Source organism: Oncorhynchus clarkii, chromosome 7 (assembly GCF_045791955.1).
Source record: "Oncorhynchus clarkii lewisi isolate Uvic-CL-2024 chromosome 7, UVic_Ocla_1.0, whole genome shotgun sequence".
Lineage (NCBI taxonomy): Eukaryota > Metazoa > Chordata > Actinopteri > Salmoniformes > Salmonidae > Oncorhynchus > Oncorhynchus clarkii.
Window position 1 is genome coordinate 35,721,619 of NC_092153.1, and position 12,487 is coordinate 35,734,105.

Consider the following 12,487-nt stretch of genomic DNA (forward strand, 5'->3'; position numbering starts at 1 on the left):
GTAATTTGCCTCAATATTGGCTAATCAATGAGATAATGCAGTCCCTGCCTACCTGTGATTGTGATGCTAATGTTATTGGATTCAGGAGAGAGAAAAGATCTCTGGATAGGCTAATTCCCTGCGCCGCGCGCGGTCCCCAGAGAGACCGAGTGTCTTTTCAGCTTCCCTTATTAATTGAAGTGTGTTATGTGTTCGTTTCTGCCTCGCTGAGCAGTCTATGATGGGACCACGTCAGTCAGCCAAGGGTTCTTAGGATATAAAATAGGTCAAAGGTGCTACACTCTTGGTGCTATGTAGAAACTAAAAGGGTTATTCGGCTGTACCCATAAGAGAACCTTTTGAAGAACCGTTTTTCGTTCCAGGTATGACCCTTTTGGTTCCAGTTAGAACCCTTTTGAGTTCCATGTAGAACACTTTACTGATAGGATTCTAAATGGAACCTAAGAGTTCCGTTTAGAAGACCAAAAAGTGTTCTACCTGGAACCAAAACATTTTATCTTTTGGGAACAGTTGAAGAAGCCTTTTGGAACACTTTTTTTCGAAGAGTGTAGCCTTGAATGAAATCATTGGATCATATTACTACACACGTCATGATGTTAGACCTCAATGTTGTTATTGTTATATCATACAAACTTGATGTGACAAGGGGTAACCTACTTCTGTAAAATGGACACAGCTGACATCAAAACACAGGCATACAGAAGCCTAGACTATGTTTAGCTCGTGAGAATTCATACATCTGTCGCCAGCAGTACCAAGTCCCTATTCCCTTATATCCCAATTGTTTTAGGCAATGCATGAGCAAGATGCTCGGGCTCTCTCTGAGGCGCACAGTGCGGTCAGTGCTCCGGCTTCAGTGACAGTGAGCGTTTTCATTTCTCTCCGCTGAGTATATTGTAGGAGACGTCTCCCAACACCATACATACTGATCCACGTGCCCGCAGCGCGTTCACAGAATAGTCACGGGTGGTTCACACACTTTATTATAGAATATCTCTGTCTCTCTCTCACACACACACTTGAGAAAAATATCGTATTTATGGAAACTATACGATTGTTATTTTATAAATTGTTTCTGGCATGGCTTGCTATCATTGCCTACATGTGTTGGTTTGGTTGTGTTATAGTTCAACCACAAATAAGAATATTTTACAAACATAATCTATTCAGTGGCTCCTATTGTGCCAATTAGTCATTTTGTGGTTCGTGGAGGAGGAGGGGGGCATGAAGCCAAAGAACCAATTGTGCCAGTTCAGTCATGTGTGTAATGGGGAAAGGACCGAGCAGACTGCTCCAGAGCCGAGGGTGAAACTGGGGTGGGAGGGGGACTAGAGACCCACCGGTGAATGGATGTGAGGAAAGAGGCAGCAAAATCACAATGAGCTTTCGATTGACTCCACCATCATGCAAAAAATATGGCTTGTGAATATTTTTTCCCCATCCCTGGTTAGGCCTATACAACACACAAGGGTGCTTAAAAAAACAATAGAGCATCAAAACGGATTGTCTACGTGCGATATGAGACAAGCACTTCTTGGCTATCTTCACTTAATCTGTATTCTCAACGTGACAACAAATAGTTGAGAATCCTCCTGGGACCTGACATCTTCACCCGTCATTGCCTTCCATGATAGGTGATAAACTGAGCAATGACTGGATAAAAATCACTTTCACCTACATGCAATTGAACAGAAAACCAAGAATACTCTCCAATAAATATTTTCGACAAAACACACAAACACAGACGCACACAAACACGTTAATTTAGGAACATTTAATTGCTGATTCTATTTATCAGAATTAAAATAGAATATTGTGTACATGTTGGTATAGCTGCAAAAAAACTGCAGGGCCATATCTAAAGACTGAATGATGGTGGGGGAAATCTGACAGTGAGACAACTCTCAGATTCCCTCGATTTCCATTAACGTTAACTGATGAGTTTTGGGGGTTTTGCACCTGCATAGTCCTGCCATCACACAAAACGGCAATACCACGATATTAAAGGTCCAATTCAGACGGGTTTTTTTCTCTATATCAAATAATTTCTGGGTAACATTTATTTTACCTGACTGTAATTGTTTTCAATTGAAAATGGTCAAAAATTAACAACAATGGCTTCTTGGCAAAGAGCAATTTTTTTCAAACGAGATTTTTGCTAAGACTAGTGGTCTGAGTGGGGAGGGGAAAACTGAAAAATAACTGCTATTAGCAGAGGTGTGGAACTCTCGTTCTTATTGGTCTATTAACTTATTTACTGCCTGTTGATGTCACCAGGTGGGCCAAAACTCCATCCCACCTATACTGGCTGAAATGTCACTTTTCAAACAGCTCTTACACTAAAAGAGCATGATCATAATTTTCACAATTTCACAGTATTATTCCAACCTCATAGTTTTGATATATATAAAACATAGGAAAATCACGTTTTTGACTGCACTGGGCTTTTAATGTGGTCATGGAACATGAGCGGCGCTTGACATAATAATCATGATTTATGACATCATTGAGCTTTTCCTTTTGTGCAGGTATAACGTGTATAAACATTTTTGTTTTGACAGTTTCACTTATATTCTTCATAATAAAAATAGAATTAAAAAATATGATCTGCTAATTTCCTGAATGTAAAGAAAATATATATATCGTTAAAAATAATAGGCTACTAAACAGTCGTTATTTGTAAGCAAGTCTTGCTGTAGGAATCGACCTTAAATTCAGCCCTGAAACCCCCCTTTCTTTTCGTGTCACGGTTGTTCTTTTCATTTTACAGGACATTCAATCAGACAGTCGTAAGTACAGATCAGAGGATGTCTGGACGGGCTGATAACGCTGCCTGTGATTAACCCTTTCACTCACTCTGGGGACCGCGTGTATATCTCTGCCTTCTCTCTCAGCAAAGCAGAAAATACCGTTTACGTTTGGCATTGCCATGTGTAAACCCCCCTTTCTCATATATTTTATGGAAAAAACTGTAGGCTACACTTTAAACCATAATTGTTGCAATTGAGATGGCATAATAAGATTTAAATATGCATAAAATTGCCAATCACTGGTGGGATTTTTAACAATTGTTTTTCATAAGATGTATTAAAGGTATTTTCCTGAAAATTCCTGGTGATGTTTGATGTTTTAGTGTAGCCTATTATTATTATTTATTTTTTTTGGGAGGGGGGGGGGGGGGGGGGGGGGGGTCAAGATGCACGTGGCTACTGGGCTGTAGGCTAAAATGCAATGTGAACATACTATGGTAAGCTGCTACATGGACCCTTCAGTAGGTTTGTATTCTTCTGAATATAGTCCAGCAGACAGACAACAAATATAGGCTAAACCCAAACAACCAAATCGGCGACGTCGGTCAGTCGCTGTTTATCTGCGCATGGTGCTGAACCTCAATCAGAAAATAAAGAAAGCACCAATTAAGTGGATAAAGACTAAAGCGCTCCAATCTCGTCGCCATAATTAGTCCTCTAACTGATGAATGGATTCCCCCATGCCCAGAACAACATGAGGTTTAAAATCTCAGAATATCAACAGTCACTCTGTTGAAAATAAGACAAAAAAAACAAACACATGCCTATAGCATGGAGCTAAGAGAGGAGCATCGTCCTATGTTCCCGCGGCCGAACGCCAAAAAGAGCTGTCAAATAATTTAAAATTTAAGTCACCTAAATTACAAAGCATTTTAATAAATCAAATTGTACTTTTCATTCAGCACCAAATAGGTTGAACGTAAACTAGGACTAGGCCTAGAAAACTAAACTCATCCTAGGCATTAGAGTCTGTGTCACGCTCTAACGTGAACTCTTTATTTTGGCCCAGGGAAACACTGGAAGGCGGCACACGCACACGTTCAGTGACGTGAGAAATGAAAAGCTGTTGGCGTGACTTGCTGTGGGCCTATAGTAAAAATGTAGCTAGACATCTAGCTCGCTCCTATTTGAAGGCTTCTGCGACGCCCGGTCCTTGCACTACTGCACACACTGCACACTGCATGCAAGACCTATATAAAAATATTCTTAGATCGCTGAACTTGGAATGACTATTTCTGGCAAGTTATTAGTTTATTATATTTAACACTATTATAACACTATCACTATTACTATAACTAGGCCTACATGTTTTTTTATTTTTATTTAATAGATGTGGTATACTATCTGAAAATGTGTGTTTTTAACAACAACAAAAAATGTACACTGTTTGGACTCCGCATGCAGGAGTCAATACTTTTAACTTAATATTTATAGCCTAGTTAAAGGAAAATCCATGTCCAGGTGTATAGCAATAAAACTGGAGATTATCCCATTGTTAAACCTGCAATCCCCTTACACTGTTTGAACTTCCAACTCTTATCAATCTCAAATAAATAGTTTGCTCCGAAAAGCTATAGTTATCCCAATGATAGGGTATATTAAAAACACATTAAGGAGATAGCTTCATATAAAATATTATCTTGATGTCGTACACAGTAAAACGTGGTATAGCCAATGCATTGATCCTGAAAATGCAGCGGTTTTAAACCCAATTTCGAAATTAATTATTGGCTCCGTTTTAGAAACAAAACCAATTATATTATTTTTCGACTTAGATACAGCCCTTAGGTAGGCCTATCAAGAAACGGTGTTCTAACGAATGGAGAAGTGTTGGTGCGTAAAATGCAAGCCTAAGAAATAACACAGAATTTAAATTTATATCAATAGCAAAAAACATGTTTTTCTCTCTCTATTGGCTATGTGGAATTAACTTCCACCTTACCATCGATAGCCTATTTTAAAACAACGAAACAATAAAATAAGCATTTTCTTCATGAATAAACGAACGATAATTTGACATTCGATCCACATTAATTCCAGGAGGCTAGGCACATCAACTATCGTTGCCACTGAAGACACGCGCGTCCACTTGTCGTAAAAAAACAACAACTAATGGTCAAGCAACAAATAGTTGGTCAAATTCTAGTCTGAAAGTTACATAACCCGGTCCAAAGAGTTGATGTTTGTCTCCTTTCAGTTTCCACCTAGCTCCTTTTATACACGTAACGTAATGCAAGACTCAAAGCCCCCAGAATGTAATTGGATGTTAGAATGAAGTTTTGTAGAATACGGGGGTGGGGAGGGGACAAGGTACCGCAAGCACCTCCCCTAGAAATGCAGCAAATCTCTCCCGTTTTCTTCCGTGGGGTGTCTACGCGCTCTGGGGGCTGGAGACGTGCTTCCCGAAGCCGAGTCCTTGTATTGGCAGGCTGATGATGACACGTGCCTCCTCCGTGCCACCCCCAGGATCCAGCGTACGGCACTGACCTCAGTAACCGCGAAGGAAAAACCAACTGTGGAAGCGTTGCTGCAACCGTTATTATCAATAAACGAACTGAATATAATAAATTGCAACAATTTTGCGTAATCCTCTGCGCAATACATTTCCACCCCCTAAAAAAAATCGTGCATCAAGTTCGAACGTTTTCGTCGAGTGCGGTCACTGACTGGAGTGCAGTCACAAGATGCGAAGACGGAGCGCCGACGTCTGAAGGTGAAATGAACCTGGGAATGATCAAGAACAGGAGTACTTTGATCAAGAAGTGGAGATAGCAACTTAAAAACCATCAGGGCTTTATAAAACCACCGTCCGTACTATAGCTTAGTTTTATTCATATCCAGAAACAGAGACGCAATCTAGTTATTGACTAATTATTTTATTTGATCAACCACAAAAAATTGTCCCCGACGGGTAGACAGAGAACGCAACAATGGCACATTTAATCCGAAGCAAATTTCAAAATAAACTGTCAAATGCGGCCACCTCCGTGTCGAATAAATCCACGGCGAAGGTGAGCGGCATGATGGCCAGGATGGGCTTCCAGGCCGCCACAGACGAGGAGGGACTGGGCTTCGCCGCATGCGATGATTTGGATTACGACCACCGGCAAGGACTGCAGATGGACATCATGAAATCGGATGAAATGGGTGGTGGTGACACTGGAGAGGGGAGCGGAGAGGGTGGGATGGGTGGAGGAGAAGATGGAATGGCGGCTGGGGACAGCCACTACCAGAGAGATGGCACCGGCCCTCCGCTCTCCGCCTCTAAAGCCTCAGGTCTGGGAGAAGAAGAAAAATCACCGAAAATCACCGCGTGGGAAGCTGGCTGGAATGTCACGAATGCAATCCAGGTAAAGACGCATAATTACAACAGCATGGCGCTTGCAGGTGTCCTTCCCACTCATTCATTCAATGATTACTTCGTGTTACCTGCCATATAAAGGGATAGCCAAATGTTAATAAATGTAAGCCTACATAGCTTTTCTTTCAGTTATCACCAAATTAATTGCGAACACAAATCCCCGGTGAAAAGGCCAATAGAGGCTAAGTCATTCGATATTCCAACAGTCTCGTGAACCCGACCCTAGGCAACAGCAGTGACTGTGTTAAGCCAGAACATAAAATAAATGGTGTGAGGCATCCCGGATGTATAGAGACACTAATATTCCAAGGGTTCCTTATATAAATAAATAACAAAAATTGCCCGAGCCCAATTCACACCAAAACAACCTTTTGATTTTGGATAAGGAGATGAATTGGGGGTATTTGGAGATAATTGACGTGGTTTGGGAAGGTTCATAACCTATGAAAAAAAAATAGGATAAACTACACACTGTTACGGTAAGAGGTTAACCAATGGGGAAAAAAAGGTAATGCTTTGTTGCATTTCATTATCTGAAGCCATACACATAACCTAGAGAATAATTATAAAATATCTAGCATATAAACACAAATATTCTAATTCCATGTACTCTCATAGACTTCCAGTTGACGAAAGAACGTGACGCGTACTGATCTGTTGATGCGGCTGGCTTTACGCACGAACTTGGCTCTGTTGCTCTGGAGCGCATTCATGCAGCAGTTATACTATTCGAAAGGACTGAATCTCTCCTTCAGATCGACAGGTGACCTTCTAGATAGTCATTTCGTCAAGGTCATTTTAATATATAGCCTAAACTATGCTGCGCTGTGCTTTCCTCGATAGCCTATCATATACGTTATAGCTAGTCTATAGCTCATTCCATCGTTGCATTACGCGCAGGCTATGCGTGTCTATCACCTACAAATGAGTAATAGCGGGTCTGGGGAGACCTTTGAAGTGTTAAAATGTACTTGGCAGTGTATCTGTATGTGGCAAAAAGTCCCATCATCATGACAGTCACCATTTAACCAGGACGTGTCTCCACCCTATTGATGACTACAAAATTAGCTGGAAAGGGCACGCTCGCAGCTAAATGGAATGTCCACCAGAACCCACACCAACAAGCAAGCATGTCACCCATTGAATCATGTACACTATCTCATCATGCGTAATCCATGTAGGCCTACGTAAAGTGCAATAGTCATTCAACAAATACTCAATTTTTGTAAAATAATTATTTAATTGGCAATCCTATATTTACGCCCACCCATCTCCAACCTGTTTAGTTATTATCAACAAATACCAGGCTACATTTTGTAAACGTTTATCTTGAATTGATCTGGTTATTATGCCCATAAATAACTTCCTGTGTGTTTTCAGGGGATGTTCGTTCTGGGTTTACCATACGCCATTCTCCACGGGGGATACCTCGGACTGTTTCTCATTATTTTCGCCGCCGTGGTGTGTTGCTACACGGGGAAAATCCTCATCGCCTGCCTGTACGAGGAGGACGAAGACGGTCAGCTGGTGCGTGTAAGGGACTCATACGTGGACATTGCAAACGCCTGTTGTCAACCGAGGTTTCCATCTTTAGGTGGCCATATCGTGAATGTAGCCCAGATCATCGAGCTGGTGATGACGTGCATCCTGTACGTGGTTGTGAGCGGAAACCTGATGTACAACAGCTTTCCCACCCTCCCCATCTCACAGAAGTCCTGGGCCATCATGGCCACCGCCGCCTTGCTGCCCTGCGCCTTCCTGAAGAACCTCAAGTCCGTGTCAAAGTTCAGTTTGCTGTGCACTATCGCGCACTTCGTCATCAACATCCTGGTAATTGCCTACTGCCTCTCTAGAGCGCGCGACTGGGCCTGGGACAAAGTCAAATTCTACATCGATGTGAAGAAGTTCCCCATTTCTATTGGAATCATCGTGTTCAGTTACACGTCTCAGATTTTCCTTCCGTCACTCGAGGGGAACATGGTGAAACCCAGCGAGTTCCACTGTATGATGAACTGGACCCACATCGCTGCATGCGTCCTCAAAGGCCTGTTCGCCCTTCTGGCTTACCTGACCTGGGCGGATGCCACCAAGGAGGTTATCACCGACAACCTGCCGTCAACCATCAGGGCTGTTGTGAACCTTTTCTTAGTGGCCAAAGCTTTACTGTCATACCCATTGCCATTCTTCGCTGCGGTTGAAGTATTGGAGAAATCATTTTTCTGTGAACGAGAACGCACATGGTTCCCAGATTGCTATGGAGGCGATGGAAGGCTGAAAGCCTGGGGCCTCACTCTCAGATGCACCCTTGTGGTGTTCACGTTGCTCATGGCCATTTATGTACCGCATTTTGCTCTTCTCATGGGTCTGACCGGCAGCCTGACGGGCGCGGGGCTTTGCTTTCTGCTCCCCAGCCTCTTCCACCTCAAGCTACTATGGAGAAAGCTGCTATGGCACCACGTGTTCTTTGATGTCGCTATATTTGTAATAGGGGGCATATGCGCCATCTCTGGTTTCATCCACTCAATGGAGGGACTAGTAGAAGCTTACAAGTATGGCATAGAAGATTAGCCAAGCCACTGTCTGCTGGATATCGATGTTTTTGCACATCTCCTTATATTGTGTAACTGAAATCCCCACTGAGCGCAGTCAGTGCATCCCTGCTTACAGAATTCATGCGAAATAAATGCGTGCACCGAAATGCAGTGCAAGCACTCATTACACACACACACACACAGTGGGACAGAGTCTAAATATGATATGGACAATTCAACTTGTAATTTATAAATATGAGAACAACATGCATATCCATATTTTTTCAGTGGAGTGAAGGTTTACAATAGTTCAATCGACCTAAACAAAATTGCAAAATGGGACACGTTTCTTCATCTCTCTGTGGTGTTTTCCCATCTTGAGAGACATTTCATTTGAAATTCAAGTATGTGGTTTTGGACGACAATTTGACGGCATCGTGACTAAATGGTATAAACAAAGTTGTGTGTTTGATATGATGGCACTTTCTTCTACATGATTTTCAATGTTTCAGTGGGCAGTGAATGTGATTATTAATTAACACATTGACATACTATAATGTGGACCTATTATGATGGGAACTACTAAAATGGCAATACATTTTAGGCTATCAGCAAGACAACATAAATATAATACATATCGTGAATGATGAAACAGTGTGTTAATGAATACTAGGAATATCCCAAATATCTTGGATATTTATTTAGAAGTAATTTGTATTCTCTCCAAGCGCTATTTCGAAACAGCATTAGCTACATTGAATGTATAATATTCAGACAAAAGAAAAGTGTTCAGGAATTAGGACGCGGAAAAGAAAACGTTCACAACCTGAGTAAGGAAAGACGTGTTTTGGAAATTTGAATAAACATTTGAACACATGGTTAGGCCTAAACACATATCGCACAGGTTATGAAATTGGGAAGAAAAAAAGACGGCAAATGCCTGTGAAGTAATAGGCTGTGTCATTATCGTTTGAAGAAGGCCCCACAAGTCAGTCACTTGACCGATATTCGCCACATGATTAAGATCACCATGGAATTCGGTCACTGTAAATTCGAATTTATCCCTTAATGTTTCATATTATAATGCATTTTACTTGTAAACTATACCTGCGAGATTAATTGAAATGATTCGATGTCCGGAATTAAGTGTCTGAATCATACAAATATGAAGAGATCATGAAAATAAGAAAATGTGCATAAAGACATTTTTCATTCTGCACAATCCAACGGTCCTGTGGAAATGTTATAAAACCGTATGTGTAGTGTATTGTGGTTTCAAAAAGATGGAATGTAAATCTCAAATCGTGATCATATATCGTGAAAATGAATATTAAAGAATAAAGAAACAAGTTAAATTATATCATATACATTTGTGTGGTGGGTTTTATGTGATAAAAACGAAAAACCGTGAGAACATGTACACTGAACAAAAATATAAATGCAACATGTCAAGTGTTGGTCCCATGTTTCACGAGCTGAAATAAAAGATCCCAGAAATTTGACATACAAAGAAAAAGCTTATTTGCACAAATGTGTTTACATCCCAGTTAGTGAGCATTTCTCCTTTGCCAAGATAATCTATTCACCTGGCAGGTGTGGCATTTCAAGATTAAAGCTGATTTAACAAAATTATCATTGTACCTTGTGCTGAGGACAATAAATGGCCACTCTAAAATTAGCAGTTTTGTCACACAATGCAATGCCACAGCTATGGGGAGCATGCAATTGGTATGCTGACTGCAGGAATGTCCACCAGCGCTGTTGCCAGAGAATTGAATGTTCATTTCTCTACCATAAACCGCCTCCAACGTTGTTTTAGGGAATTTGGCAGTACAGCCAACAGGCCTCAGAACCGCAGACCTGCGGGATCATCTGAGACCAGCCACCTGGACAGCTGATGAAACTGAGGATTATTTCTGTCTCTAATGAAGCTCTTTTGTGGGGAAAAAGTAATTGGCTAGGCCTAGCTCCCCAGTGAGTGGACCTATGCCCTGTGGGTATGCACAACCAAATAATTTCTGCACAAAGAATCAGAAACTGTATCAGGGAAGCTCATCTGCGTGCTTGTTGTCCTCATCTGGGTCTTGACCTGACTGCAGTTTAGCATCTTAACCGACTTCAGTGGGCAAATGCTCACCTTCGATGGCCATTGGCATGCTGGAGAAGTGTGCTCTACACGGATCAATCCCGGCTTCAACTGTACTGGGCAGATGGCAAACAGGGTGTATGGCTTTGTGTGGGAGAGCAGTTTCCTGATGTCAATGTTGTGAACAGTGTGCCCCATGGTGGCAGTTGGGTTATGCTATGGGCAGGCATAAGCTACAGACAACGAACACAATTGCATTTTATCAATTTGATTGCACAGCGATACCGTGATGAGATCCTGCGGCCCATTGTTGTGCCATTCATCCTCCGGCGTTCACCTCACCTTTCAGCATGATAATGCACGGCCCCATGTCACAAGGATCTGTACACAATTCCTGGAAGCTGAAAATGTCCCAGTTCTTCCATGGTCGGCATACTCACCAGACATGTCACCCATTGAGCATGTGTGGGATGCTCTGGATCGACGTGTACAACCACGTGTTCCATTTCCCACCAATATCCAGCAACTTTGTACAGCCATTGAAGAGGAGTGGGACAACATTCCACAATCAACTGCCTGATCAACTCTATGCAAAGGAGATGTGTCGCGCTGCATGAGGCAAATGGTGGCCACACCAGATACTGACTGGTTTTCTGATCCATGCCCCTACTTTTACATACATATCTGTATTCCCGCATGTTGCGGTTATATTTTTTGTTCAGTGTATTTTTTCTGGATAAATATAATAAAATATGGAAATTTGTTTTGTAGAATTATTGCAGATATAAAACAATGATTCATGAAAATACATAGCATTTCTTTGTTTGATGCGATTGATTAGGGTTATTCCTGTGTCATAAGAAATCTAAATTACAGGAATTCTATGCAATTACATTCCAGACCAAAAAGGTCATGTCTGTCTCTCTGTGTGTGTGTGTGTGTGTGTGTGTGAGTGAGAGAGAGAGATCTAACAAGCTGCACTGCTAACCACAGTGAGAGTAGGTGCACAAGTCACATGCCATAATTGTTACCATTTGCTTCTATGATGGTCAATTTTAACCAGTAGTTGTCTCTGAATGACTGTAGCCTATGTCATTTTTGCTAATGCTTGTAATAGCCAAGCCTTACAGATCTAAAATATTGTTTAGTATATAAAGGTAAAAAAGGGTATAGGACAGGCGTATTCCAGGCAGGTCACCCACGATACAAGTCAGTATTTGATGCCCATCCCTGTCTGAGAACGTCGGGGAGATTACCTGGAAACCGGTCAATAGCAGCGCTGTTACCTTCAACTCGGTTTTGGATTCATTAAGGCGTTGTGGACTGGTATGGCGGATGTGCATAATCACATGCGCTGATTCAAAGGTTGCGTGTTCAAATTCAGTGATAAAACAAAAAATACCAAAAATAACTTTCTAAGCCTATGCCAAACCTTAACCCATACCTTAAGAATTCAGAGTTAATACCTAAACTTAACCTCAACGTTTGGAACAAGTTCGAAATTTGACATATGGGAAACATGGATGAACAACTAATCCTGACGCGAGACAGAGCTTGTAGGGTATTCAACCTGGGGATCACGCAAATATGTTAGTCCCAAAAAAATGTCCCATTGTTTTTATGAATGTCACTAGCGACTAAACTCATTTTGATTTACACAACATTAGAAAAGAGGATAATATATTTCTAATGATGTCAA

The 12,487-nt window shown here is 41.5% G+C and overlaps 1 protein-coding gene across 1 annotated transcript; it reads left to right on the forward strand.

Moving 5' to 3' along the window:
- Window positions 1–5,290: 5,290 nt before the first annotated feature.
- Window positions 5,291–10,183, forward strand: LOC139414201 (vesicular inhibitory amino acid transporter-like). The gene is made up of 2 exons (XM_071162091.1): window positions 5,291–6,160; window positions 7,552–10,183. Exons 1-2 carry the CDS (start codon window positions 5,741–5,743, stop codon window positions 8,737–8,739), a joined length of 1,608 nt encoding a protein of 535 aa, XP_071018192.1. The 5' UTR covers window positions 5,291–5,740; the 3' UTR covers window positions 8,740–10,183.
- The last annotated feature ends 2,304 nt before the right edge of the window (window positions 10,184–12,487 follow it).